Source organism: Engraulis encrasicolus, chromosome 23, assembly GCF_034702125.1.
Source record: "Engraulis encrasicolus isolate BLACKSEA-1 chromosome 23, IST_EnEncr_1.0, whole genome shotgun sequence".
NCBI lineage: Eukaryota > Metazoa > Chordata > Actinopteri > Clupeiformes > Engraulidae > Engraulis > Engraulis encrasicolus.
This window is the reverse complement of record NC_085879.1, coordinates 23471047-23496197: the sequence shown is the minus strand read 5'-3', so window position 1 is coordinate 23496197 and position 25151 is coordinate 23471047. Positions and strand designations below refer to the sequence as shown.

Here is a 25151-nt window from a genome sequence, read left to right as displayed (position 1 = left end):
GTGAAACATCTGTCTTCATCAGAGGGTCACATGGATGTTGAAGTGTGACATGGTTTAAAACAGCTGACGTTGTGGGGGTGTGACCTTTCTGTCAATATTGACAGGTCGGTCACACCTCCTGTTGTTAAGAGTTGGAACCTTTACATGTCTGAAACAAAAGAAACTTGAGGAAGTGTTAATTCATCCTAATGTTTTACACAGTGAGCAAATTGTTTTCATTTTGGTTTCTTTTAAACGTTGCTATTAAGGCTTAGTGCCCCATTGACAATGACACAACATTGCCCAACATTTAACAACTTACTTGCTATTTTGACTGGCTCATGTGATTTTGCAAGTGTTACCTCATCTGACAAAAAAATGGTCCAAGGACAGACACACACAAATGAGTGTTGGCTACGAGCTAAGAAGAATATGCTGCTTTACTGTACAAATGCGCAACATTAACATCTTAATGGCAAGAGCGTCTGAGATAGGCAGCCACTACTATAGTCACAATATTGGCACATGGAACTAGAGAATAGTCATAGAAGTTATGCTATGATACAAAGTCGTGTGTCTGAAAACAGCAGTAATAATGAAAAAATAAAATTAAATCAAAAGAAATAGTGAAATGGTGTGCCAGTGTTTCAATCACATTTAATTTTTTGTTATTACAAATTCACCATACAAAATCAGTTCATACAAAAAAAGAATCATAATTGGGGGGTATTGCTAGATCTTTTTCAGCACTTTTCTTGCTGCTGAATCTCATCGGCTGCATCTGTGGCATCGTCCCCTTTTGTCATCTCCTCTGACTGTTCTGTGCATTCTGCTGTGGGGCAGTTGACAGGCGCAACCCTCTCAAAGGTGGCAGCCGGTGTCTCTTGTCCAGGTGCTTGAATGTGAAGCTTCCCCTCAGCCCAAGAGCAGGTCACAGCCTCTGGGTTCACCCCCTCTGGCAGTTGAATCTCCATCCTGAATGCCTTGACCCTGTAGGAGAAGGAGCCTTTTCCATCTTCCTGTCTCTTCTCAGTCTTACCGCTCACCTGTAGTTTGTTGTCCACCTGCTCGACTGAAAGCTCTTCAGCAGAAAAGTCTTTGGTGTCCACAGTCAAAGCAAAACCATCTCCTTTCTTCTCCAATTGACACTGAAGTAAATTATTTTCTTCTGAGGCAGGGGTCTGGTGAATTTCTTGTAATATTTCTTTCTGAAGATTCTGATTCTGATTCTGAAGGAGCTCCAAACTGCTCCTCATCTCCTCGATGTTCCTCAGCATGAGATGTCTGTGGATGTCCAGCAGGGGTCGCACCTGTGGCCAGAGACTGCGCGTGGGCCAGCAGAAGTCCACAAAGGGACTGAGCCGGGAGGGCTGGAATCCATGCAGGCTCAACATCTTCAGTGAGAGTTGGTAGTTCTCGCTGTGATGACTTCTCTTAGTGTAGCCTTGTCTCCTGTGTTCTGCTTCAGCACAGTGAGCTCTCTGCTTTATATGCAGTTGGAGCCTCCTGAAGTTCCAGGAAGTTCCTGAGTGTTCCGGGCAATGCCAGAGGTAGAACATTAGAATGGAGGTGACACTCCCAATTCGGACAGCACAAGTCAATAGAGAACACACCCACCTCTGTCAAAACATGGACTAAAACTGTGTGAATATGAAGTAACACATTACTCAAAGACCAGATTTGAAATGTTGGGCTAAATATTTTGATCATGTTAGTCGATAAAATACACTTAAAAATTATAATTATTAAAAGATGTATAAAAAAATTATATTAATTATGTAGCTATTTCACAACACACTTCAACTATTGTCCTGGTATAGTGTGCTGTCGGACAGTTTCACATTATTAAGCCTTTTTTTAACAGACGTGAGTCTCCTTCTCCATTCAGTCCTCTAGTCTAATGTTCTACTGTATCTCTATGATGCCACCACTGTGTCAGTTTGGAGCATGTGATGACATCACGTCATAGTGGTTTAAAAATATAGTTGAGGAAGGTGAGAAGGAATCTTGGCATTGCTGGGGAGTGTGTACCCTACCCTGATGTGAAACTGATGTCATGCCGAGCTAGAGATATTATATACAAACAGATCTCCAGGAAATTTGTTTCATAATAAACAATGAATATTATAGCCATTGCGGAATTTGAAAACTATCATATCAGTTCTAAAAACTCTCATCTTGTTTTTGTTACAGAAGTGCACATGATTCTTTTTTTATGAATACACCTATTTTATTCATTGGTCATGTACGGCCATGTAGGTATTTCGGTACTGCTCATTCATTTCCATTTTTCCAGACCTTTTAAATGATGATGCTGAATTGTATAAAACCTTACCATCATTTTTTCATACCTCTTACAATTTTTTCGGTTTGAAGAAATGCATGCTCGTTTAAAAGGAATCCTATTCTATCCTGTTCTACATACACTATACACACAATTATTTTTTTTATCTCACTTGAAACGCAGTCTCTCATTATAGATAGTACAAGTACATAGTCCATAGTGTCCATGATCACTAACAACTTTTGAGGGACTGTTTTTCATTCACCATCCCAATTGCAAATGTGAAAAAACTCTACAATTGAGCTTTTGCAAGACATTGAAATTATAATGCTGTTGTCAGTGATGTCATCGTGACATATTATTTCCTGGTACGAGGAGACAAGCACAAGTGGAGGAGGCAAGGTCGCTTATTGTAACGCACTCATTGTGGGAGGAGCGGTAGCCTGCATTGGAATGATGAAGTAATCCTGTTTGAGTTCAGAGTGCGTGTAGTGTTAAAGCAGGAGTGGGGAACCTTTTTCATTCGAGGGGCCACTTCAAATTCCTCCAAGGGGCGTAAAAGTCAAGGGCCGTTCTATGAACAAAAAACAGGACTTTCCTGTGCACTTTACTCTGCTTATATTGGAGGCAGCCACATTTACAACAGACCCCACCTTCTCTAGGTCCCCTGAATATAACTTAATTATATAGCATATGTACGTAATTTCTAAGATTCTTTTACAAAGCATGTCATATTTCATGTGAAGCTGCAATACATTAAAATTATATCGGGGGCCGGATTAAACAGCCTCAAGGGCTGTAAACGGCCCTCAAGACATAGGTTCTCCACCCCTGCGTTAAAGGACAGAATTGTTCTTGAGTTCTATTTGCCCTGGTTCTGCTATACCTGTAGTATCTCTCTGAGTGCAACTGGTAAAATCATACAGAGCCAAGGTTTTGTCTCCCTACTTGTGGTCACAGGAAGTGGACGCTGTTTTTATAGTTAACTATTATCACACTATTTGGACTACTTATTTATTTATATACAATACAATAGTAATCTATGGAAGTATGCCCTGGGCAGAGGCTTTTGAAAATCAATGTGTGTGTCTGTGATGGTGATTGTCCTGATCATTCTGGAAGCTTATGTTGAATCATCGTGGAATTCAACAACAACAAAAACATAATTCCCAAAGTCTTGTCTGCATATGATTTAATAGTGGAACATGCACTGGTGAGTGTTACATATGGGATCTTTGCTGTAAATTGTATGACACAGCTGAACATGAACAACATAAACATTTTGCTATACTGTACCCTGAAGTAATTTACTGTATACTGTACTACTGAACAATGAAAAGTGGCCTATTCCAAGAGAGAGAGAGAGAGAGTTGAGGAATCTAATATCTTTGGCCTATAATATTGTGCTGGCCATTTGAAATGATTGCAGAAGTACGCTGCTCCACCCAACCACCCTCACCGTAAAATGTGCAGCGTTGTTTAGACACTTTCAGAGTCAAAATGGAAAGTGGACTTAGTTGTTTATTTCCAGAATGTATGTTGCCCATTAACAAGAGCTGTCTTTTTCATGTATGTTTACCACCACTGTCAATTTCTAACCGGGCAAATACACAGGCCGCGACGCGATTGAAGCGACAGAGAATCGCTTCTGTGCAGCAGCAAGCGATACGAGCGATTGAAGCGACTAGAGTATGTCCGTTACAAGCAGAACGCAAGCATTCAAACATTCCCATTGGCTGTCGTCACTGACCTCTATACAGTCATTGGCTGTCGCGGCCTGTCGCTGAACCGCGTCATAGCTCATTAGCATAACATAGCCAGGAGTTCAACTACAAACTGTCGCTCTCGGCGTGCGAATCGCCTCTAGTCTCCAGAATCGCTTTTGTCGCGCGATTCAATACAAAGTCAATTACTTCCGTCGCTCGCCTCTTGTCGCGGTCTGTGTATTTGCCCGGTAGACTTAGAAATTCACACCTTTCATACATTAATAGGTGGCTCTTCTCCGTATTCATTTCTTAGGACCATTCATAGACATCTTTGGCTGCAAAAGTGACTTTGGTCAGACCAGTAAATATTAGTTTAAGTACTTAATAAATATTAATGAAAATAAATGTGTGAATGGGCAAAATACATTTTGAAAGTAAACAATTAAAATGACACTACTTTTAACACTCTGCTAGTTGCTGCTCCAATTGTCAGATTTTTGAATCAGCACTGTGCACCCCCACTACCACTATCCCCCAGCCTCCCTTCTCAGCCATGGATCTTATAGGCAAAAGAGTAGACCAGTGGTCTACAATCATTTTTCTCCAAGGGCCAAATTATGCAGAGCAAGTGAGGCTGCGGGCCAAACCAACGCCCCAACCCATTTAGAAACAAATTAGATGTCTGGACAGAGAACAGATTTTCCCCTTTCCCCTTCTTGTCAGTGTCTGTAATGTGACTGTTAGCATAAAATCTAACTCTCTGTTAATGCTTTGGAGAGATATGACCCACTGAAGTTTTAGTGATTAAAAAAACCCCACACACATTTATGTTTTCATTTGTTCTGACCTCATGGCGGGCCAAATGTTTGCCATGCCCGGGCCGGATTTGGCCCAAGGGCCGTTGTTTGGAGACCAAGGGAGTAGACTTTAAAGTTCTAATACAACACCCAGAGAGTAAGGGTAGACTTAGTAGCAGAGTGTTAAATTTGACTTGAAGTGTTAGATTAACACTGATTAACACAATTTAACCTACAGTGAGGAATGGATCTGGAGCAGAGGTGTCAAAAATCCAGTTCAGATGTAAGAATCCTGCCACAGCGCAAGTGACTTAAAGCGATACTGTACCATTTTTTGGAAGAAGCTTATATTACACCTCTCCTTGAGTTAAATGATTTTGCTTTGCCCTCCTACTCTACTTTCAACTGTTGTCAGAGTATGATATGTTGTTTGTAAAATTTGCACTGCCATACTCCGAGAATGGCTTGAAGTACAGAAGAAAGGTGAAACCCAATCATTTAATTCAAGGAGAGGTGTAATATGAGCTTATTTCGAAAAGTGGTACAGTATTGCTTTAACTGAGAAACTGGTCTCCTTGTCTCGAGTGCTCATTACGATCCATCAGCGGATTCAGAGATGAATGGATCAAATTTGTGGCGCAATTAAGATTTTACTTTCTGAACCCGGTATAGACACCTCTGATCTTAGGCAACAGAGAAGATAGCTTCCAGCAGATCCGGGCTCTTGATCATGTTGTCACTGGGTATGCCCTCACCACCACCACCAGACAGTAGACAGGCCAGGTCAACGCTAGCCACCCCAGAGCCCTGCTGCTTGCCGTGGGTAGACAGGTCCAGGTTGGAGCCCTTGCTACTGCTGGTGATGCTGTCTCTGTCTCTGTCTCTGCTTGGGGTCACCAGCGTCCCGTCTGGCGCCACCTGCTGGCCGAAGCTGACAAGGGGGAATGAGGAGCGCGTGCCTGCAGCGCCACGCAACTGGTCCATCTGGTGCAGGTCCAGCTCCAGTTCCAGGTCGGAAGGGTCCCAGACGCCCGAGCTGCTGGACACCAGCGACCTCCTCTTGGGGTACGTCGCCGTGCCTCGCTCTTTCTCCAGCTTGGCGATTTTCTGTATGGAGGAGGAAACAAGTAAACAGCTGAAATGATTTTATGAAATGATAGGAAATAACTGTGGCTTTGGTATTGCAGATAAATACACTGCCAGTGCTCCATAAGCCACGTCCATATAGAAAGCTCAAATGGCCGTGCCTTGCTTCTTTTCCAGCTTGGATATTATTATGCCGAATCTAGCCATTTTGGGGCCCTGGGCAAAATATAAACATGATGCCCCATGTATTATAAAATTCAGTTGTTGAGCTATTTTAGTGTTTCATTTATTCATGTATTTATTCATCTTTGATTACTTAACATAAGTGACAAATTAAGGTCAAGCCTACTTTTTTGTGTGTTTACCGCGTTGGGCCCCCTATGGAGGGAAGATTTGGTTGGAGCCCTCGACAATTGCTTAGGTTTGACTAATGGAAAATCCCCCTCTGGATATTTTCAGGGTATGGGAAGCATATCACTGAAATGAGACATTGTTCAAACGTATTGATCGTTTTTTTTTTAAATGGATACGTTTGGCCCTTTTGTCCTAGTGATGAAACACCTTCGGCGTTGCTTTTTAACTGAACCGGTGCGTTATCATCGGCTCAAACATGTTGTCTATGGTTTGCCTGGCCGGACAATATACGTGTAACCGGCCATCCGGGTACTTTGCTTGTGACTGAACGGTCCGGCCCCTTTTTGGGGGAAAACAAATGAATGTCTCATTAGCTTACATGCAACATTGGCTAGCCTAAATTAACACAGTCCATACTTCAGCCACGGCTGTTTTGCCTGTCGGCCTTTGAACAGCCGACCACACAACACGACTTCGGCATGTTGAGGGTGAACAACCAGTTACTTTGCATTGCCTTATCCCCCAATGTTTCCCCCCAAAAGGGGTGTATCGCACATGGCACACGCCTGCCGGCTATACGTATGGTATCAAGGGGATTTCCAATCTCGAAAGCCAGGCTAGCTAACTCCTGCTTACCTGTTCGCCTAACTATGGCACTACTCCAATTCTAACTCCTGCTGACCTGTTCATGTGACTTCATCTCCCTCTCCAGCTGCTGGGACTCCTCCCTGATGGCCAGCAGGCAATCCTGGGCAGACTGCCGCGGATGGACGCCCTTGTCAAAGCGGTTGTATAGGCCTCTCCAGAATCTACAGCACACAACAACAAACAAAATAAATAAGCATAAATGCAAACAAAACCATAGTTTATTGTCTTACAGAATAATCCGATTTGGTGGCGATAATATGTAAAAATGTGTTCATTTGCTCTTTGCAATTTTACAAGTGGTAGGACAGTATGATAGGTGAAAAAACATTATAGTTATATATGGTTATTGTGTTGTGTTGTGTTGTGTTGTATTGTATTTCATTGTGTTTCATTTTGGGTGGCTTTTCATCCTGACTGATTATAATCTGACCATTATCAAGTAAATGTACTACATGTAGTAGTTGTCTCTGCTGCCTGTTCATACGTACTTGAAGCAGTGGGGGGCGGTGTTTGGCCACAGAACGCCCTGCGACGGCCGGCGGTCTGGTCGATAGAGGGGGTTCATGAACTCAGATCTGTTCTCCCAGAGATACGGCCAAATGGAGTGAGTCTGCTCCTGAATTCTAAAAAAAAACCCATTAACATGACACAGTGTAAAACAACAGTACATATTGGCACGCAGTGGAAATTTAGAAAAGCGTAATGTATTCCAATTCTGGGCTGATTTGGGTTTCTGTCGCGATCTACAATATGAAGATGCTCTTGGGCAGTGATTCTAAAACTGTGAGGGTATTCCAAGGGCCTTGAAATCATTTTCTAAAAATCAAAATAATATTTGTGTGTGTGTGTTGCTGTTGTAAGCAATGTATAACGGGAGACATAGTAATGGCTGACAGCAGCATAGGATATTGTGCTGTGGAATAACCTTTAACCCAGTAAGACATGGCCCCTGTTATAAAGTTGATGTGACCAGAATGCCAATTAACAGGTTGTAATGCATTACTAAATGCACTGTGCAATGTCCTAGTAGCGTAGTATTATGGTGGTCAAGTCTTTTCAACGACTACTACAGCGTTCCACGGGTAGAACGTTGTGCACTATGCATTATGGGGCTACGTCTTGTTTAAAAAATATATATATACCGTATATATATTTATTTGGAAAAAAAAAACTGTCACCTCTGTTCTCGTCTCTCCTTCTGGCTGTTGCAGATGAAGTTGCCGTACTGGCAGGTGTAGATGTGGTGGTGCAGGGAGATGAGGAACCTCTCGTTGTACTCGAAGGCACAGGGGAACTGCTCCGACAGCTGCCACACCACCTCCAGGAACTGGTCGATGACCGGCGCCACCTCTTTGGCATCGCCCTGGGTGTGGCCACACCTGTGTATGTACGGTACGGACAGGTACACAGAACGATTAGGCTCATTGGCATACACAGTATATAATGTCAAATTTTCAGCTTGGAGCAGGCTTTACTCTCAAACACTTCAGCACTTTGGCATCACCTTGGGTATGGCCACACCAGTGTATGTATGGGGCAAAAGAGGGTTTTTTTGGGGGGGGGCTCAGACGTCGAGTGGAGGAACGGCATTTAATGTCCATACATTGATTAGTAATTTGTGGTTGATATGCTTTTTAGAGAGTCCACTCAAACAAACAAACAAAAAATCCATACAATAGTGGCACTCACTGTCATTGCGTCACCCTGACGTGTGCTACTGCTGAAACGGCAGTACAGATTTGGCAGCAGACAGCTCAGACAGTTTCAATGAGCAGCATAGTTGCAATACCTACTCTGGCCACCATCCTGCACAGTGCACCTTTAACTCCATCTGCATACGGCCATGCAAGGATAAAGGGCAAGTGCGGGGTTTCGCATGTGATACTGAATTCTGGACCACCAAACACTGTACTGTAATGACTGGCAACTGATATACACTCTGTGCTCACCTGTGGGAAAATTTGTACCCGAACGAGACCCAGTCCTTTTCAAGCAGCACCTGCAGACAGAGAGAAAAGCCAGATCACCTTGGCTGCATTCTTAAGACAAAAGGCGAACGGGGTGAACGGGGTCTTTTTAAATGAAACCCAAATTCCTCTGACGTTTGAGAGACAGGAAATGTAATACTCGCGAAAGCCCGGATTCCAAGACGAGGCCCTAATCTCTACCGTGAGGTTGCTACCTTACAAACTATTTCACCTCATTTGTAGCGTTTTCTCTGTTCTGGGAAACCGGGAGACGATTCTGGAAAAAAGTGGGTCTTCGCTGCCGCAGTAATTCTCCCGGCAGGGCAGATGGCTTCTTGGCGATGGCCCAGACAGAAAGACAAGACAGACTTAAGTCCCTCTGATCAAAGCTGCAAGCCCCATAACCAAAGCGGAAAGCCTCCCCAACCCCAACCCCAACCCTCCCAACAACAACCACCATTGCTTTCCTGTCTAGGCCACCACAGGTCATCGGACTTCTTTGTTGGTCTTTGTTCATTTACACCAGAGGTCAAGGAGCTGTTTGAGAGGTACAAGTCAAATTTGTCTGAACTTGACCCCACCGTGGCTTAATGGTATAGGCAGGGCACTGGGCCTCTATATCGGCGACCCAGGTTCGATTGCTGCATTTACCATCAATTTCCCATTCTCTCTCCCCACTCATTTCCTGTCCCTCTCTTGACTGTCCTCTCAAAGTAGGCTAAAGGCATAAAAAGCCAAAAAACATATATTTTAAAAATAGTTTGAAGTTCATGACATGTCAGCATCTCAACAATTGAGAATTAGTTTTGCTTCTTTTCTTTAAAGGGGCATTCCACCGGTGGAGACATGAATATGTATTGAAAGTGGGTCATATATGTAGTAGAATAGTAGCATAAATTTCTAATTTGGTGCCTTCTTGGCCGAGAAAAGGCAGAAAATGACTTTTTAGTGCTTGTGGATTTGTGACAACAATCCCCATAATGCATTGCAATGCTCAAGTTCCACAGGCCACACCCAGGCAGCTCTGCCAGTGACTAGCCCCATACGACTTTGTTGCTGTCGATCAACATTGACGAAGGGCGTGAGCAAGAACTTGTTGTCACGATGTGGGTGTTATTAAATACAGCGCATTTACAGTCGGCCACAAATATGAACAAGACGATGATCTCGCACCGGTTTGCTCTACTAACACACCACGTGTGAGGAGTGGGGGGACAGGCAGTGAGGAGGAGCTGAAGTGGGGACCTGCGCAAACTTGTGTAGAGGTGTGAGACAAGACCCATATACACACGTGAGTGAGTTGTTGACCAACAGTTCATGGGCGCGTGACCTCAGAGGCAGTCCGCAGACGAGCGTTGAAGGGGATAAGCAACTGCAGAGGTTGCAAGATCTGACTGCAGCCGCATTCATCCCGCGATAGTTTGACACCATGTGACATGTCACCTCGTCAACGCAACATCGACGAAATTTCAAAGTTTGACAGGAAATCTAACCGTCATGCAGCATTTTCCACCCAGGGTGCATTGCTGTCTAAATGCGCATACATGCGTTGACACATCTCGATCGCACCTACTTACTGGAGCCTCAATGCCAGTGATATCAAAAGCACTGGCACACTGATCTGCGATAGGTCTGTTAGCGCATTAGGTCCAACCCCCTATGGGCGGGGTTGAAAGGGTGGGAAAAAGGCTTGTAGCTTCAACAGAAATCCACCTCTCTCACACTTCCTCCTACAATGATGCAAAATGACGATTTTTACATCATTATAGGAGGAAGTGTTAGGAGGTAAATCTGGATTTCTCCTGTCTCAGAGGGAATTGGTAGAGTGTTGCATGACCATTCAAAAGTATGACTGGGTGTCTAGCAATGGAAAGCCTAATGCAAATGGGTGGAGTGTCCCTTTAATAAATGCCTAAGATTAACAACTCAGACAATCACAGCCAGTTGATTACAGAACACAAATGTCCAAGACAATGATCATTGAGCACATACACAGAGAGCATGAAAGCCGTTATGAATGCACAAAACGTTATGTGCTATGAGGTAATTATGTGATAACAACTTGTTCAGCAGGTCTGGTGAGTGTTTAAACTTTAAAGAGAGTCACTGGCATGTGGCCTTAAGACATCGCAGACTTTGAAATCGCACCTTCTAACTTGAAATGTTTCACACTTTTGACTTTTTATGTGCACACATTTCTCAGTCGGGGGTGACTGCAACCATGGCCATACTAAGATGGCCTGGGGCCCCTAGGCTGCAGGTTGCTGTGGGCCCCCCTGTCAGGCAAATTTCGCCACAAATGTACATAGTGTTAGTCATAATTAAAAGCTAGGGATTAACCATCTGTACTCAGCAGGACAGATCATTTTTTACATTTTGCATCTTCTCTCAATTCTGCATCAGGGCCTCCCCTGGCAGGTGGAGGCCCCTAGGCTGCAGCCATATCTAGCCTGTGCGTTAATACGGCCCTGACTGCAAGGCAAACACATACTGTACCATGCAGCAGTTGACCTCGTTTACGTACGGTGCTGTGATGTAAGAGCAGCAAGCTCAAACAAAGCCAACTCACCTAGTGACCCCCTTTATAATAAGGCCTTGTCCCAAAGAAACCCTTGTGCTAAAGGGTAACTTCACTATTTTACACTTGATGTGTACACTGTGTAATGGTTTTAGCAGTTTCTTTCCAGAATTAATGCTGCCCATTCATTAATGTTACCTTTTCCCCCCAAATACTTACCACCACCATCAAATTCTAAGTATCCATTAGGACTCAGAAAATTATACTTTTCATACATGAAAAGGTGGATCTTCTTTGTGTCCGCCATTTCGATATTCCAGAAATAGATTTTTTTAGCTGTAAAGCTGTACTTTGATCATAAGAGTAAATATTTATTACTAATTAATAGTTTATTGTTTAGTACATATTCACGAAAAGGTCAAATTTGGCAATAAGCAGCATAGCTGCAATACCTACTCTGTCCACCACCCTACACAGTGCAGCTTTAAAACCCTGTTTTCAGATAGTTTGTGATCACTAGAAGATATTTTGGTGATCTAAGAACTTTCCCTATCAGTGGATGGCATTACACCACCTCTACATTGGCTTAAGTGTAGCAGGAGCACAGGAACAATCATCCCTAAAACACATACACTTTTATTAACAAAGTGGCAAACGACATTAACTGAAATTTCTTTGGTCAGCAGCATGTGAGTTGAGTATACACCTTAAGTGTAAAATAGTGAACTTGCATACGCTTTAATTCCTATTCCAATTCCACATATTCATCATAGGTTATATTCATGGGTTTTACACAAAGTCAGCAAAGATGGCTTGGTGAGTTTTACCAGACTCTCACCTTGGTTTGAAAGACTGACAATATTCACTTTTTGTAGTCCTGCAATGTTAATTTTAGTACCATGATAAACAGTTCCACATAAAACGTGAATAGTAGGCCCAGCCATGGATCATTCGGCTGGGCACTCAATTGCTACACTGGCAACCCCGGTTTGATTCCGGCCCGAGGTCATTTGCCAAATCCTTGCCGTCTCTCTCTTCCTGCTAATTTCCTGTTGCAACTTCACTATCCAATCATAATAAAGGTAGAAAAAGCCCAGAAAAATACTTTAAAAACAAAACGTTTCATGGTGATGTGATAGCTACCATGAATCCCTTCAGGGTCCTGTAGAAGGGGTCCAGGAGAAGACTGGCCACTGAGCACACCTGAGACGTGCGGTCCCAACCGTCCGAGCAGTGGACCAAGACACTCACACCTTCCACTGCCACAGCCTGAAACACACACGCACGCGCACACGCACGCACACACACACACACACACACACACACGCACGCACGCACGCACGCACGCACGCACACACACACACACGCACGCACACACACACACACACACACACACACACACACACACACACACACACACACATACAAAATAGAGTATACATATATACTGTATATATAAATACGTATACACATGCTGTGATGGTTTGACCATCACTAGATTTGTAGGTACACTCTGACTGTTATGCCTGGCTCTTTGGCGTAGAACAAGAACAAGTCAGAGGCCCAGTTTGGTGCCTTTTAGGCCCAGGTTTGAATCCTGGTGGGGCCATTATGTTCCTCTTCATTACACATGCAGAGACAGTTTACATAATAAGAGCAGATATGACATAACCTGACTCTTGCCAGATCAATGGATTCCACCTGGCTCTACAAACATTCATCTGGAGCTATGCCATAGGCATAGGGTAGGTCTGCGAAGGCTGGGTTATAAAAAAATATAAAAAATTCCTTGCATGTAATTGGGAAAACAGTTGTCTGACATGTTTAATGTCCTCTACGTTTAAATGTTGACTACATCTCTGAAAATCACACAATCCTGGGGTTTGTTTCTCAAACACATAGTTGTTAGCAGCTAGCAACTTGGGGAGTTGCCAATGGGAAATTGCATTGGAAACAACAAAGTAGCTAACGGCGTTAGCAACTTTGGTTTCGAGAAATGTACCCCTGATTGGTTCTACTGCATTTTGGTTCAAGAGCAGGGCAAATCCGTAGGTCCTCCAGACCCTCGTAGTGTGAGCTCATGAAGCAGAGTGGAAATACACAAAAGTCTGGCGAGAGTCAGGCTAGATCTGATGACCAAAAGAAAATAAAGGGAGCATTTAACAGTGTTGCAAACCTTTATTTTCTTTTCAGTTATCTTACGTTTGGTCCAGCACCTGTGCCACTGATGTGCGCGCATTCTTTGACTTTCTAGATCTGATGACCACCCATAGATCCATTCTGACGTCTTCGGAGTTGCTTCATTAAAGGTCTTAAATGTTGGACTTACTGCAAATGAGATCTTACTTACCTTAGCGATGAAGACCCCAGCCTGCAGGATGGCCTTAATGTGCTTCAGCCACCCAGAGTTCTCCAGGCTTAAGACGAAGTCCGCCATGGACAGAGACTGTGGCTCAGACGCTGTGGAGGTGGAGTAAAATGGTCTTACCTCAGAAGTAATATGTGGTACCCGCTCGGGGCAACATTATTATTAAACAAACAGCCATGTCCAAATCAAACTTAAGGAGAGACACAGACAGGCTGGTTCACACAGATCACTACTATACTGTGACATCAATGACCACTACTAACCGAGACAAAGTGCATAATACAGATGTTTAAATGACAATACGACCATTTTTTTGCATAAAACGTGCAGCATAGGAAAAATAAGTGTGTCACATAGAACACTTTTAAGATGCTGACTTTTTATCATACAAAGATGTATTGCTTTTTAAAATAGAGAGTGCCATTCATTCGTGCATTTCAAATGTCCTGTTACTGTACGCTTGACATCCCAATCATTTCTATGTCATCTTGTGATCCAAAAGAAGAGTAACCGCTGATGAATTAAGACCACATATAATTATATAAGGTTATATAAGAATTGGCTTTGAAGGGTGTGCCAGTGGTTTTCACACACACACACACACACACACACACACACACACACACACACACACACACACACACACACACACACACACACACACACACACACACACACACACACACACACACACACACACACTGCAACAGTAGAATGATACCGGTTCTAAAGGGCACACTTGCTGGCAGACGCCACGCCGCGCCAAGCACCACAGGTGAACAGGTTCATTCAACCCCCCTGAGCATTTAGTGTAACTCCCGTTAATTTCCCACAGTCTATTATTCTTGGAAGATCTGTATGGAGGGGAGGATTGGGGGGCCTGATGAAATGAGAGAAAGCCACTGCCATTTTTTCTCTCTGCGGGATAAAGAATTATTACAGCGAAGGGCTGTGATCGGAGTCGCTGACAGCTTTGGCTGGTTCCAAGACAAAGTCCTTTCAAAGGACTCCCCCACCCAACACATTTTTAATGTGGACTGAATTCTGGGCCCGTCTTTCCCCTCGGGCCCAGGACAGCTGACCTGTTTTTACCCCCGTGTCAGCCTCCCTGGCTGCGATTGTTTTTTTAAAAATGGCCAATCAGGTCCTTCTCACGCCCTCTCCTCTTGACTCGCTGTAGTAGAGTAACGGGTACTGAAATGTCCCCCCTCTATACGAAACAAAAATAGTCCAAAAATGAGAGCCAGATGGAGATCCAAATTCACCCCCCCACCCCCAACTGTAACCCCCCACAGATTTTACTGAGAAATGCCCCCGTGGTGGTACAAATTTGCCCCTGGTTGCGGAGAGTTGCGGTGTAATGAATGAAAGCCATAGGTGGTCCACCGTCACGGTATCCTGATCTTACAACAAAGGGGATTATGGGAAATTGTTCAGGGGAGGTACAAGTAGAAGAACAAACTGGATTGGACTGGTGGAGTAGTTGGTCAGGAGAGAGAAAAAAACATGTACAGTAGCTTCTGCCAAGAACTTCAGGGATGACAAAGTATTGCGAGGGCCCGCACATCTTGAACGTTTATTTTTCAGCAGGTGCAGCTTTTCAGAGTACGGTACTTCAGTCATCAGTTCTCAGATGGAAGAGTGTGACGTGCACCAAAAAATGAAGAGCTGAATCGTAGAGAAGCAGTGCCACTGCAACATTACTGAGAGTCTTTGGTGATATGTTATGACTTGGACATTGTTGGCCTTCTGGTAACAACAAAGTTTTAGCAGAGTTCGTGTCTCCTCAAATTAAAAGTATGTTAGCCACTGAATACTGCACATTTTAAAAAAAAGTGAATTAGCATATAGAAAAAAATGTGAAGTGCGAATACCTTCCAACAGTCTTTGCTGGCTATTCCTCATGACATGGATGTTCTCGATGCCCATGAACTGAAATCTGATGTTTGCGTAGTTGTCCTCGTTCTCGTAGCCCTTTCCCGCCGGCCGATTGGCCATCGCATTTAGCTGGAAACACACAATTTAACCATATATTTACACTCATCAGAAGATGACGTACCCCCCCTGACCCACCCCCAACATACAGTACCGGTATACACCAGTGCACACACAAGCAGTCATGGGTAAGCGGTCGGGGCGGCAGACTTGTAGCCCAAAGATTGCCGACTCGACTCCCGACCCGCCAGGTAGGTGGGGGGAGTACTTAACCAATGCTCTCCCCCATCCTCCTCCATGACTGAGGTACCCTGAACATGGTACCGTCCTGCAGCACTGCTTCCTTGGGGCGCCATTGGGGGCTGCCCCCTTGCACGGGTGAGGCATAAAATGCAATTTTGTTGTGTGCAGTGAACACTTGTGTGCTGTGGAGTGCTGTGTCACAATGACAATGGGAGTTGGAGTTTCCCAGGTGGGCTTTCACTTTCACTTTTCTGAGTGGAAATGATCGGTCTAAGAATGTTGTGGCCTATGAACCATAGCGTTGTACACTGGACATCCCCTCAATAAAGTTACTCCACTCTACTCTACTCTAAAACTCACACCTTTAAAAAGCATATCTGCATGGCACTAAGACAAACTACAAACTATTAGTGGTGGGTGTGTTGCCTACCTTTGGTCTGGTGTCCACCACGTACATGAACTGGCTGCCCGGGTTGGACTTCAAGATGGCCTCCAGCAGCTGTTCATCCTCCAGGCAGCGGGCACTGAAGCCAGAGAGGGGCTGGCTGCTCCGGCATATGGCAGCCTGGTGGTGGAGAAATGTAACATTTCTTTAAAGGTGCACTGTGTAAGAGTTTTAGTGGTTTATTTCCAATAGTAACAGATATGGTATTATATGTAACTGAAGCCAGAGAGAGGCCGGCTGCTACGGCATATCCTACTTTTGTCTACATGTTAAATGTTCAATGTTAAATGCGCATTGTATTGATTATTAATCACTTATTGTTACCAGTCCATCACTGTAACCTGTCTTACACTTTGTCAGTCTGTAAAATGTCAGTCCTGTGTATGTCTGTCTTGGCATGGTATAGAGAGAAACACAATTTAATTTCCCTTGTATGACTTGTGCATATGAACAAAGTGAGAACAAAAGCTGACTTGAACAAAGCTGACTTGAAAAAAAATATGGCAGCCTGGTGGAGAAATGAACCCATGTAGCCTCTTACTGCAGCAGGGGTCGCCGGCGACCCTATTCACTTGCTGAACATGCTTAACTACATCATAACAACATTGCTGTGACATTACAGAGAGCCATAGTGCTGCGCTAAGGGGTTAAGCCTGATGCTGCATTGACCTAGGCGCATGGAGCGACACAGTAGCAAGTTAGTTGGTTGTAGACGGTCCGTCTCCGTCCAACTGTCAGTCAGTCAATACAATGCGAACTCTTCTGTAGGGCTGCACAATAAATCAAAATTAATCGAAAACCATGATTTAATGGTGATATCGAAATCGGGATATCAATCGGGATTTAATCGTGGCAATAGTGACCGGCCTTTGAGTGTCCTTGAAACCAGAACATGCTGACAGATTGGTATTTCAGGCCAAAAATCTGTAGGTCCACCTAAATTTCATGCTTTTGCCTTCTACACACTTATTACAATTCAGTCTTATTTTGTTCATCCCTTATATAATTCAGTCTTGGTTATATTTCATGTTGTCATTTGAAAGTTCTGCAGAAATGTCAGTTGTTCAATAATCGTGATTAATAATCATGATTTCAATTCTGATCCAAATAATGGAGATTATGATTTTTTTCCATAATCATGCAGCCCAACTCTTCTGCCGTTTCCCTGGAGGTGTTGAATGTGTCAGAGGAAAAAATGATGAAAAAATGAAAAAATGATGTGTTAATTCTTTACATACAAGTCTGAAAGTAGCTTTAGTGTGTTTGGTTGAGATGCTAGAAAAATGACACCTCATACTGTAGTCATCATGTGTACCATCAATTATGGTTTCATTACCAGTGGAAATGTGGTTGTGTCTCTGGATAAATGTGGTATGTAAAAACCCTGCCAAAACCAGAGAGGAAAACAAATAAATAAACCAAATATATGTGTTTGTGTTAATGACCTCCATCAGTTGGTCCTTAAATAGAAAAGTATTTCTTCTCGTAAAAATGTGATGACACTGTGTTCCTGATAAACTGTCTTTTTTTTTTTGCTTCGTGGGAATTTGACCTTGGCCACAGATAACAAAGTACCCCAAGTGTCCGATATGACCAAGATACTTGATAGCACACATATGCATAGTGAAGCATTTCTGTGGAACATCCAGGACACCAAAGTGGGTCAAGCCACCCCCTAATGTCTTCTGGTGGGGGTCAAACGCATAATATACTCAACATACACTGACTGGCCTGTGTCTGTCTGAGAGCTGGAGGGGAACATGAAAACACAGCAGGGCCATGGTGAGGGTGACTGAGGGAGGGAGGGAGAGGGGGGGGGCAAGCCAAGAAGTGGGGCCCAGGAGGGGAGCTTTGGTTGTGGGGAAGAGAGGATCGCGCCAGAGCCTCAGTGTTTATCCCACGCACCAGGCCTGGCCAGGATGATGATGATGATGAGGGGTCTGTGGAGAGGGTTGCCAGATATGACTGAGGATTTTCAGCCAAAACAATACTCAAAAGTCGGCTGGAGGCAATAAGTTCCGTCCAATTTGAACCACATTCTATTGATTTCTATGGCCATAGATCTACAGAAAAACCCACCCAATGCGCTTTTTTTTACCCACAGATGGACATCCTAAAACATCCCAATTGGGCGGGAAAGCGCCCAATCTGGCAACACTATGGAGACTGGGGAGACTGGCCTGACCTTGCACTCCACCACTTTATGTAGCCAGTGGAGCAAATCATGAATTGTAATCCGCCTGTGTGTGTGTGTGTGTGTGTGTGTGTGTGTGTGTGTGTGTGTGTGTGTGTGTGTGTGTGTGCGTGCGTGCGTGCGTGCGTGCGTGCGTGCGTGCGTGCATGCGTGCGTGCATGCGTGCGTGCGTGCGCGTGCGTGTGTGCGCTAATGTGGGTCCGGAGGTTCTTGTACTGTATAATGGTATAATGGTGGGCTGCCGCCCTTCAACATTTTGCAGAGTCAGTTCGTACAACTGGAAGTTGTCAGCATTGACAGGGGGGCCCATGGTGGACATTTGTAATTCCATGATTAATGACATTAAAAAAAGATTCTAATCTTATATAGGGGTGGACATTTTTTAGCTGTGACCTCCGACACGGCGGGTTATCCTTTGGTCAGCATTGCCACAGGGGGATGTAAGCGCATTGGTGGCCAAGAAATGGCTTTGACATACTGTTGCACGAACACAAGCCCTGGGGACTGTTTAAATCAAAATAAGTACCCCTGCACAGTGTTGCACACTGCAGGGGGCTTAATACCATAAAATAAGATATCATTGTTTTACGATTGAGCATTTTGTACATGACACTTTTTAAGTTTGAAAACATCAAGAATTTTCACTTTCAAAGGCATTTCCCTTTGACAATTGACAGTGAATGAGGTGAGAAAAAGTGGACAGGGCCTTTGCCTTCTCCTTGTCCAGTCCTTGCTCAGAATTTTCATCCATTCAAAGCAACACTAAAGGGTGGTTTATGCTCCGAAACCAACTTCACTGCGTCATGATGCAGACAGCCACGCAGTTATTTTACCCCCCTCCACAGTGACTTGGTGTGCACCCCTGAAAATGTGACTGCCCGCAGTTAAGCGATGCAGTTAAACCAGCAGGACCCGCTGTGATTGGTCCTCTCGACCAGCCTGCTCTGTCCTCGAGAACAAAAAGCTACTTCCTTGTTCTAACCTCCGTCGGGCTACGGACTGTGAGCTCTTATTTCAATAAGTTGCCCGTCCTTAGTTTCATTTATTTACACGAACCAAAGACAACACGTGCGCTTGCAAGTTACGACGCTTAAGTTATATATCGGGACAGTTGAACAGTGTTTCCGAGGAAACATTTTGCTTTGTGGCACCTATTCTCGACAAATGAGCCACTTCTTTGTTCCAAACTTCTGCGGTGGCTGCTAGTGCGATCAAGAATGCACGTGACATAAATATCAAATGTTTCATTTTCATTGTCGTCGAGTCTATGTTTCTACAAGACAACAGACACATCTAGTTTACTCCTTGTATTGAAGGGAGTTTGAACAATCATCTCGCTGCCCCTCCCGTTGCGACAGATACGGATAGCGCAGACCTAGAATGGAGCAAAAATCAAAACCAACTGTGTTGACTAGCTGCGTTGAGGCTCAAAAGAGAGCATAACCTGCCCTTAAGTAATTTGTGACTCTGTTCGCCCTAGAGGTTGGAAATGGAATTGTCCCACGCACAGTTGGGAGATGGTCAGCTCCTTCAGATTTAATTTGTGTTAATACAACCTATGGGGGGCAACAAAGCAAATTCAGAACAGCCTGTTTCATCCAAGTTAATGAACTACTGAAACAATTTGGGGAAATGCTATTTTGAAGATGTAACAACAACAAAATGTTTGGTTGTTTCTTGAAAGGTTGTTATTTCTAGGTTGTCAGATGGACTGAGTTAACCTCTGAAGACTTGTCAAGACTTTCCAAATATCCGGGAACTTCCTGTGAGTAGTAGTAATAGTAGTAGTGTTAAAAAAACTTGACACAACGGCTTTGCAGTTCAGTCCAACTCAAAACTCAACTCTGCTCAACTCACTTGGGTTTCTTTGCTGTAGTAGCAAAGCGTGGGAAAGCGACCTCGGCTGCGGAACTTGGAACTCCCGACGATAACTGGTAGGGTGGCCGACTTGGGCACCAAGAGGTCACTGGGATACGTTTCACACATCTGAAAACCAAAAGCAAGAGGAGAGGTTACTGGGGTCGGGTCATGTACACAAGAAACACGCACGCACACACACACACACACAGACACACGCACACACACACACACATACGTGACGCAAGCTTACACACACACACACGCATGCAGGCACGCACACACACACACACATGTGCGCGCGCACACAAACACACACGCGCACACAAACACACGCGCACACACACGCAGTATTCCGTTCCAACTGAGTGACCTCAATGTAGAGGCAGACGAGACGATGTATGTACAGTATATACTATATGCTGTATACACAGTGTACAAAGCCCAAGATGACCCAGCTGCAGCCATGAACTACAAACCACCCCTGACCCTGTCGGTACCCTTAAGCTGATCATGTTGTATGGTTTATTTGGAGCTTTGAAAATACTCCAGTGCCTATGTCAAGACAGTGACTTCTTGTGACTATCTGAGAGGGAAAGCCCTTTATTACTTCAATTTCGGTGGTGAAAGGGAGACTGCTGTATATGCACGGCAGTAGAAAAGGGTAAACTACAGTGTATGTGCAATGCATGAAATGTATGTGCATGAAATGCCATCCTATGTACTCCACCCAAAGATTTTGGCTCTGCACATCGTCTGGCAAAAGCCTCCAGCTCGGGTTCACTCAGTGTTTATCCAATCAGCAAACAGTTGAGAGTGAGAGAGTTGAAAGTCCATTACTGATTGGTTAAGCTAACTATATTCACTCTCTTGTTTTGTTATTTGTATGCTTTTGCGACACTATATCGTAACAGTCATGCTAATAAAGCACAATATGTGTTTTAATTTGAATTCGGCACTCCAATGAATTTAAATGATCAGACCATTTCCCACCCTCCACGGAGACGGACTCCTCTTGGCTTTTGCCAGACTGTTTGACGGAGTCAACAGTCGCTTTCGCCCAGGGTACATGAAGTGTACCATAAGCAATCATAGCAGGGCAGTGAAGTGCTGTTGTATAATGTCAAGAGATGAGTAGTATTGTATTAATTCATTCAACACTTAGAGAGACAGTAGAGTAAAATTCCACTCTGAATACGACTTTTGCAATTGGCGCTGCAAAAATGACTACAGGCATTACATCCTCACAGCACCACTGCCTTAAAGCAGGGGTAGGGAACCTATGTCTCAAGGGCCGTTTACTGTCTTATCCAGCCCCAGATATATGGTATGCAGTTTCACATTCAATATCACATGTTTCGTAGAGAAATCATAGAAATTACATTTACAATACAATTAAGTACCGGTAATGTCTTCCAGGAACTTAGTGAAGGAGGGGTCTGTTCAATATAGGCCAAAAGTGCAGGGCTAAATCCTGCTTTGTGTTCATAGTGCGGCCGTTGGAGGACTTCATAAAATTGGAAGTGGCCCCTCGAATGAAAAAGGTTGTTGAGCTGGTATGCAGTACTAACTCTGTAGTCCTGGTTGGTGTTTGTGGTGTGCAGTACTAACTCTGTAGTCCTGGTTGGTGTTTGTGGTGTGCAGTACTAACTCTGTAGTTCTGGTTGGTGTTTGTGGTGTGCAGTACTAACTCTGTAGTCCTGGTTGGTGTTTGTGGTGTGCAGTACTAACTCTGTAGTTCTGGTTGGTGTTTGTGGTGTGCAGTACTAACTCTGTAGTCCTGGTTGGTGTTTGTGGTGTGCCATAGGTGATTGGGGATCCCCATTCTCTGGTAATCACTTTTCGCATCCACAAACTTCCATTTGGCCGAAGACATCTCCTCTTTGTCCGACTTGGGGGGGTTGTAGGAGAAACAGTAGAGGTCCTCATATCGCTCTGAATTGAATGGAAAATGCACCGTTAAAAATGCAGTTGGAAAAAAGATACAGGTAACATAATGTGTATAAAAGCTGTGCATGCGGCATTGTCCCTGTTTTTCAACGGTAACGGAAACATTTCTGTTGTGTGAATGTCAACAGCTATTCAAGGAAATAGTGAGTAGCATGTGCAGAGTAGCACTTGACTGTGAACCAGACACCGTTATCAGGAGATGATGTGATGACTACAATGAGGATACGAGGGAAACACACTGTGTGTCAAAGTGATAGCTTACATACAAAGAAATGTGTCAGACTGGGGATCACTCTGTGCTTCTTTAAAATCCCATACAGCACCAAAACAGCTGCAATCTCACATAATCTATTTCATTCTTACTACAGTACAGTGTAACAAGATTATCGTCTTGTTTTTTGTTATTAAAAAAAGATGTTTGTTTGGAACTTTTTTGTCTTTATTGGTGACAGGATAGTTAGAGTGAGACAGGAAATGCACAAGGGGAGAGAGAGATGGAGATAACCTTGTACTGTGATGTAAAAACTGCAGTTTATTGTACTACAGCCTTACAGTAGTATGCCAGCCTAGGCCTATGACAGTACAGTATTACATAACATTACATCACACTTAGCTGACGCTTTTATTCAAAGCGTCTTAGAGTTATTGGTTACAGTCCCTGAAGCAATATTGGGTTTAAGTGCCTTGCTCAAGTGCACATGGGGAACCACACCATGGATGCAGGAGCACAGAGAGGTAAGGGTGGGATTCGAACCCTGGAACCCTCTGATCTTGAGACCACCTGCCTAACCATATTACTGCAGCTACATCTGCACAGTGGTTCTCAACCTTTTTTGAACAAACGCCCCCTTGACCTCATCATAAGCTTGCCAATGTCCCCTTAGTAATGAAAAATAAAATAGACCAATGCCCAATGCAATGGTAACTGAGCCCTGCCCCCACTAAGTTGTATCTTTCTCAGCTCCCAAACTGCCCGTGGGGGGGCTGTAGCGCCCCTGTTGAAAATCACTCTGCTAAAACAAGAGGGCTCACCTGGCCGCGAGAGGCACACAAGGGCTGAATGCACCTCATGACACTCCAGCTCCTCAGCGAAGATGAGCTGCAACACCTGGAAGTTTTTGCAGTGAACTCGGATCGCAAAGCCGTTATCTGTAGGTGGCTGCCGCTCCACCAAACAGATGAGACTGTAGAGGATCTACGAGGAAGAATTTCATTTTATTTTATTTCTTTCATTTTCATTTCATTTCATTTTATTTTATCGCTTGTATTATCAGGAATGTCCCACTGAATTACAGTAACTCAACATCCAGGAATTCTGGCCAAGAGTGGTGGGACAATTGAGAACACAAAAGACAAAGGACACTCTCAAGTACATTAAAGTACAATGAAACCAATAGGACAAAAAACGAGTTTAAACTAGAATTAAGAATAAAACGCATAAAAAGGAATCAAATCAACATATAGCCTTTTAGGCAAATCAACATATAGCCAAGTTTTTACAAATGCTTACGTTTTCAATTTTTCAGAAAGTCATTTTCTTACAAAGGACCACTGCAAAAAATGGCCCATCCTAATAAATAATTTGTTGTACTTTTTGTCTATCAATAGAGTAACTCATAACTCAATAGTCAAATAACTCCAATAACTAACCCCATTCACCAACATTGGTTGTACCCTGGGATGTACTGTCTTTCTTATGCCTCTGTTTACTCTGTGTTATTTTGCATTATGTTATATCCTTTGGTATAAAGTGTCTGCTAAGAGTCATGTAATGTAATGTAATGTAATGTAATGTTAAGTAATGTGCAATACTTACCCATGTTTCTTTATGGATGCCTGTTGTCTTTTCAGTGAAAACACTGTGTGTTTTTGTTAGGTGCAGCGTGCCAGATATTGGCTTCCTGTAAAATGCCTTGTCCACCAGGAGAATATTGAAGACCTGAAACACGAAACCAACCTGATGTCAATCCCATCTGCACCATAAAATACTGCAGACATAACAGTAGGCATGCCAAAGCTGATCTGAAATCTACAGTCATGATAATTGATTATAATAATTGGAAATTAACGTGAATATACTATCTGAAATGGAGTTAAAATCACATCGGTATGATTTTCATGTGTGCATGTGACTGAGGCCTGAGTGATACACCACTGTAGATGAGCCAAATCAATAACTAGACTGTCACTCCCTACTGTCAGAATGACATGACGGCACGTCGCCAAGATCATTCTGTGCTGAACAGAAGTGGTGTTACAGGTTCAGACAAGATGAGCAAAGTTTGCAAGTCAGCAGAAAGGAAGAAAACAATCAAACAAACCGAATGACTACCCATTCAGGGAGAACTGACGAGAAGAAAAGAAGAGAGATGTGTCGATAATTACATATTATCTTTATCACTGAATAATTAACCAAAAATAAACACTGTAGTTTTGGTCATCATAGAGTATGAATATCATGTTATGTTCTTTCATTAAAAGTGTAACGGATCCCAACAAGCAGAGTTCAACGGTGGAACATTATTAACCCATTGTGTCATATACGCTGCATTCAAGTTCTTGGGATTTGATCTGTTTCATTAAAAATGTGGGTATGTTAGAGATCAATGAACACTATACTAGTGCAAAATGAAGGTTCTAGATTTTAAATGTAACCTATTTCAGAAAAACAAAGGAGATACGCACTCCCGCTTCTAAATTGACAATCTGGTGCAACCAGAGCAGGACTAAATAATAAGTGCAAAGGGAAAAGAATCTGGTGCCACACGGATGTCTATTTTCTGTTTTTTTTTTTTCAGTGCAGTAAGACTAACGTTTCGA

The 25151-nt window shown here is 43.5% G+C and overlaps 2 protein-coding genes across 2 annotated transcripts; both read right to left on the bottom strand.

Moving 5' to 3' along the window:
• Positions 1-718: 718 nt before the first annotated feature.
• Positions 719-1590, bottom strand: LOC134440473 (heat shock protein 30-like). The gene has a single exon (XM_063190563.1). The coding sequence runs from the start codon at positions 1536-1538 to the stop codon at positions 723-725; it is 816 nt and encodes a 271-aa protein (XP_063046633.1). The 5' UTR covers positions 1539-1590; the 3' UTR covers positions 719-722.
• Positions 1591-5450: 3860 nt separating this feature from the next.
• Positions 5451-23481, bottom strand: LOC134439944 (myotubularin-related protein 7-like). The gene is made up of 12 exons (XM_063189872.1): positions 23364-23481; positions 22153-22316; positions 20382-20510; positions 16316-16450; positions 15582-15714; positions 13690-13799; positions 12483-12608; positions 8804-8853; positions 8033-8233; positions 7343-7477; positions 6889-7015; positions 5451-5873 (listed from the first exon to the last, which is right to left on the bottom strand). Exons 2-12 carry the CDS (start codon positions 22255-22257, stop codon positions 5451-5453), a joined length of 1674 nt encoding a protein of 557 aa, XP_063045942.1. The 5' UTR covers positions 22258-22316; positions 23364-23481.
• Between the last annotated feature and the right edge of the window lie 1670 nt (positions 23482-25151).

Excerpts from the sequence above, each read along its gene's own strand:
- LOC134440473 (XM_063190563.1), bottom strand. The coding sequence starts at position 1,538 with ATGTTCTACCTCTGGCATTGCCCGGAACACTCAGGAACTTCCTGGAAC.
- LOC134439944 (XM_063189872.1), bottom strand. The coding sequence starts at position 22,257 with ATGTCTTCGGCCAAATGGAAGTTTGTGGATGCGAAAAGTGATTACCAG. Across the intron at positions 13,800-15,581 it reads CCAGCAAAGACTGTTGGAAG|CGTCTGAGCCACAGTCTCTG; the intron begins GTATTCGCACTT and ends CCACCTCCACAG. Across the intron at positions 8,854-12,482 it reads GGACCCTGAAGGGATTCATG|GTGCTGCTTGAAAAGGACTG; the intron begins GTAGCTATCACA and ends CTCTGTCTGCAG.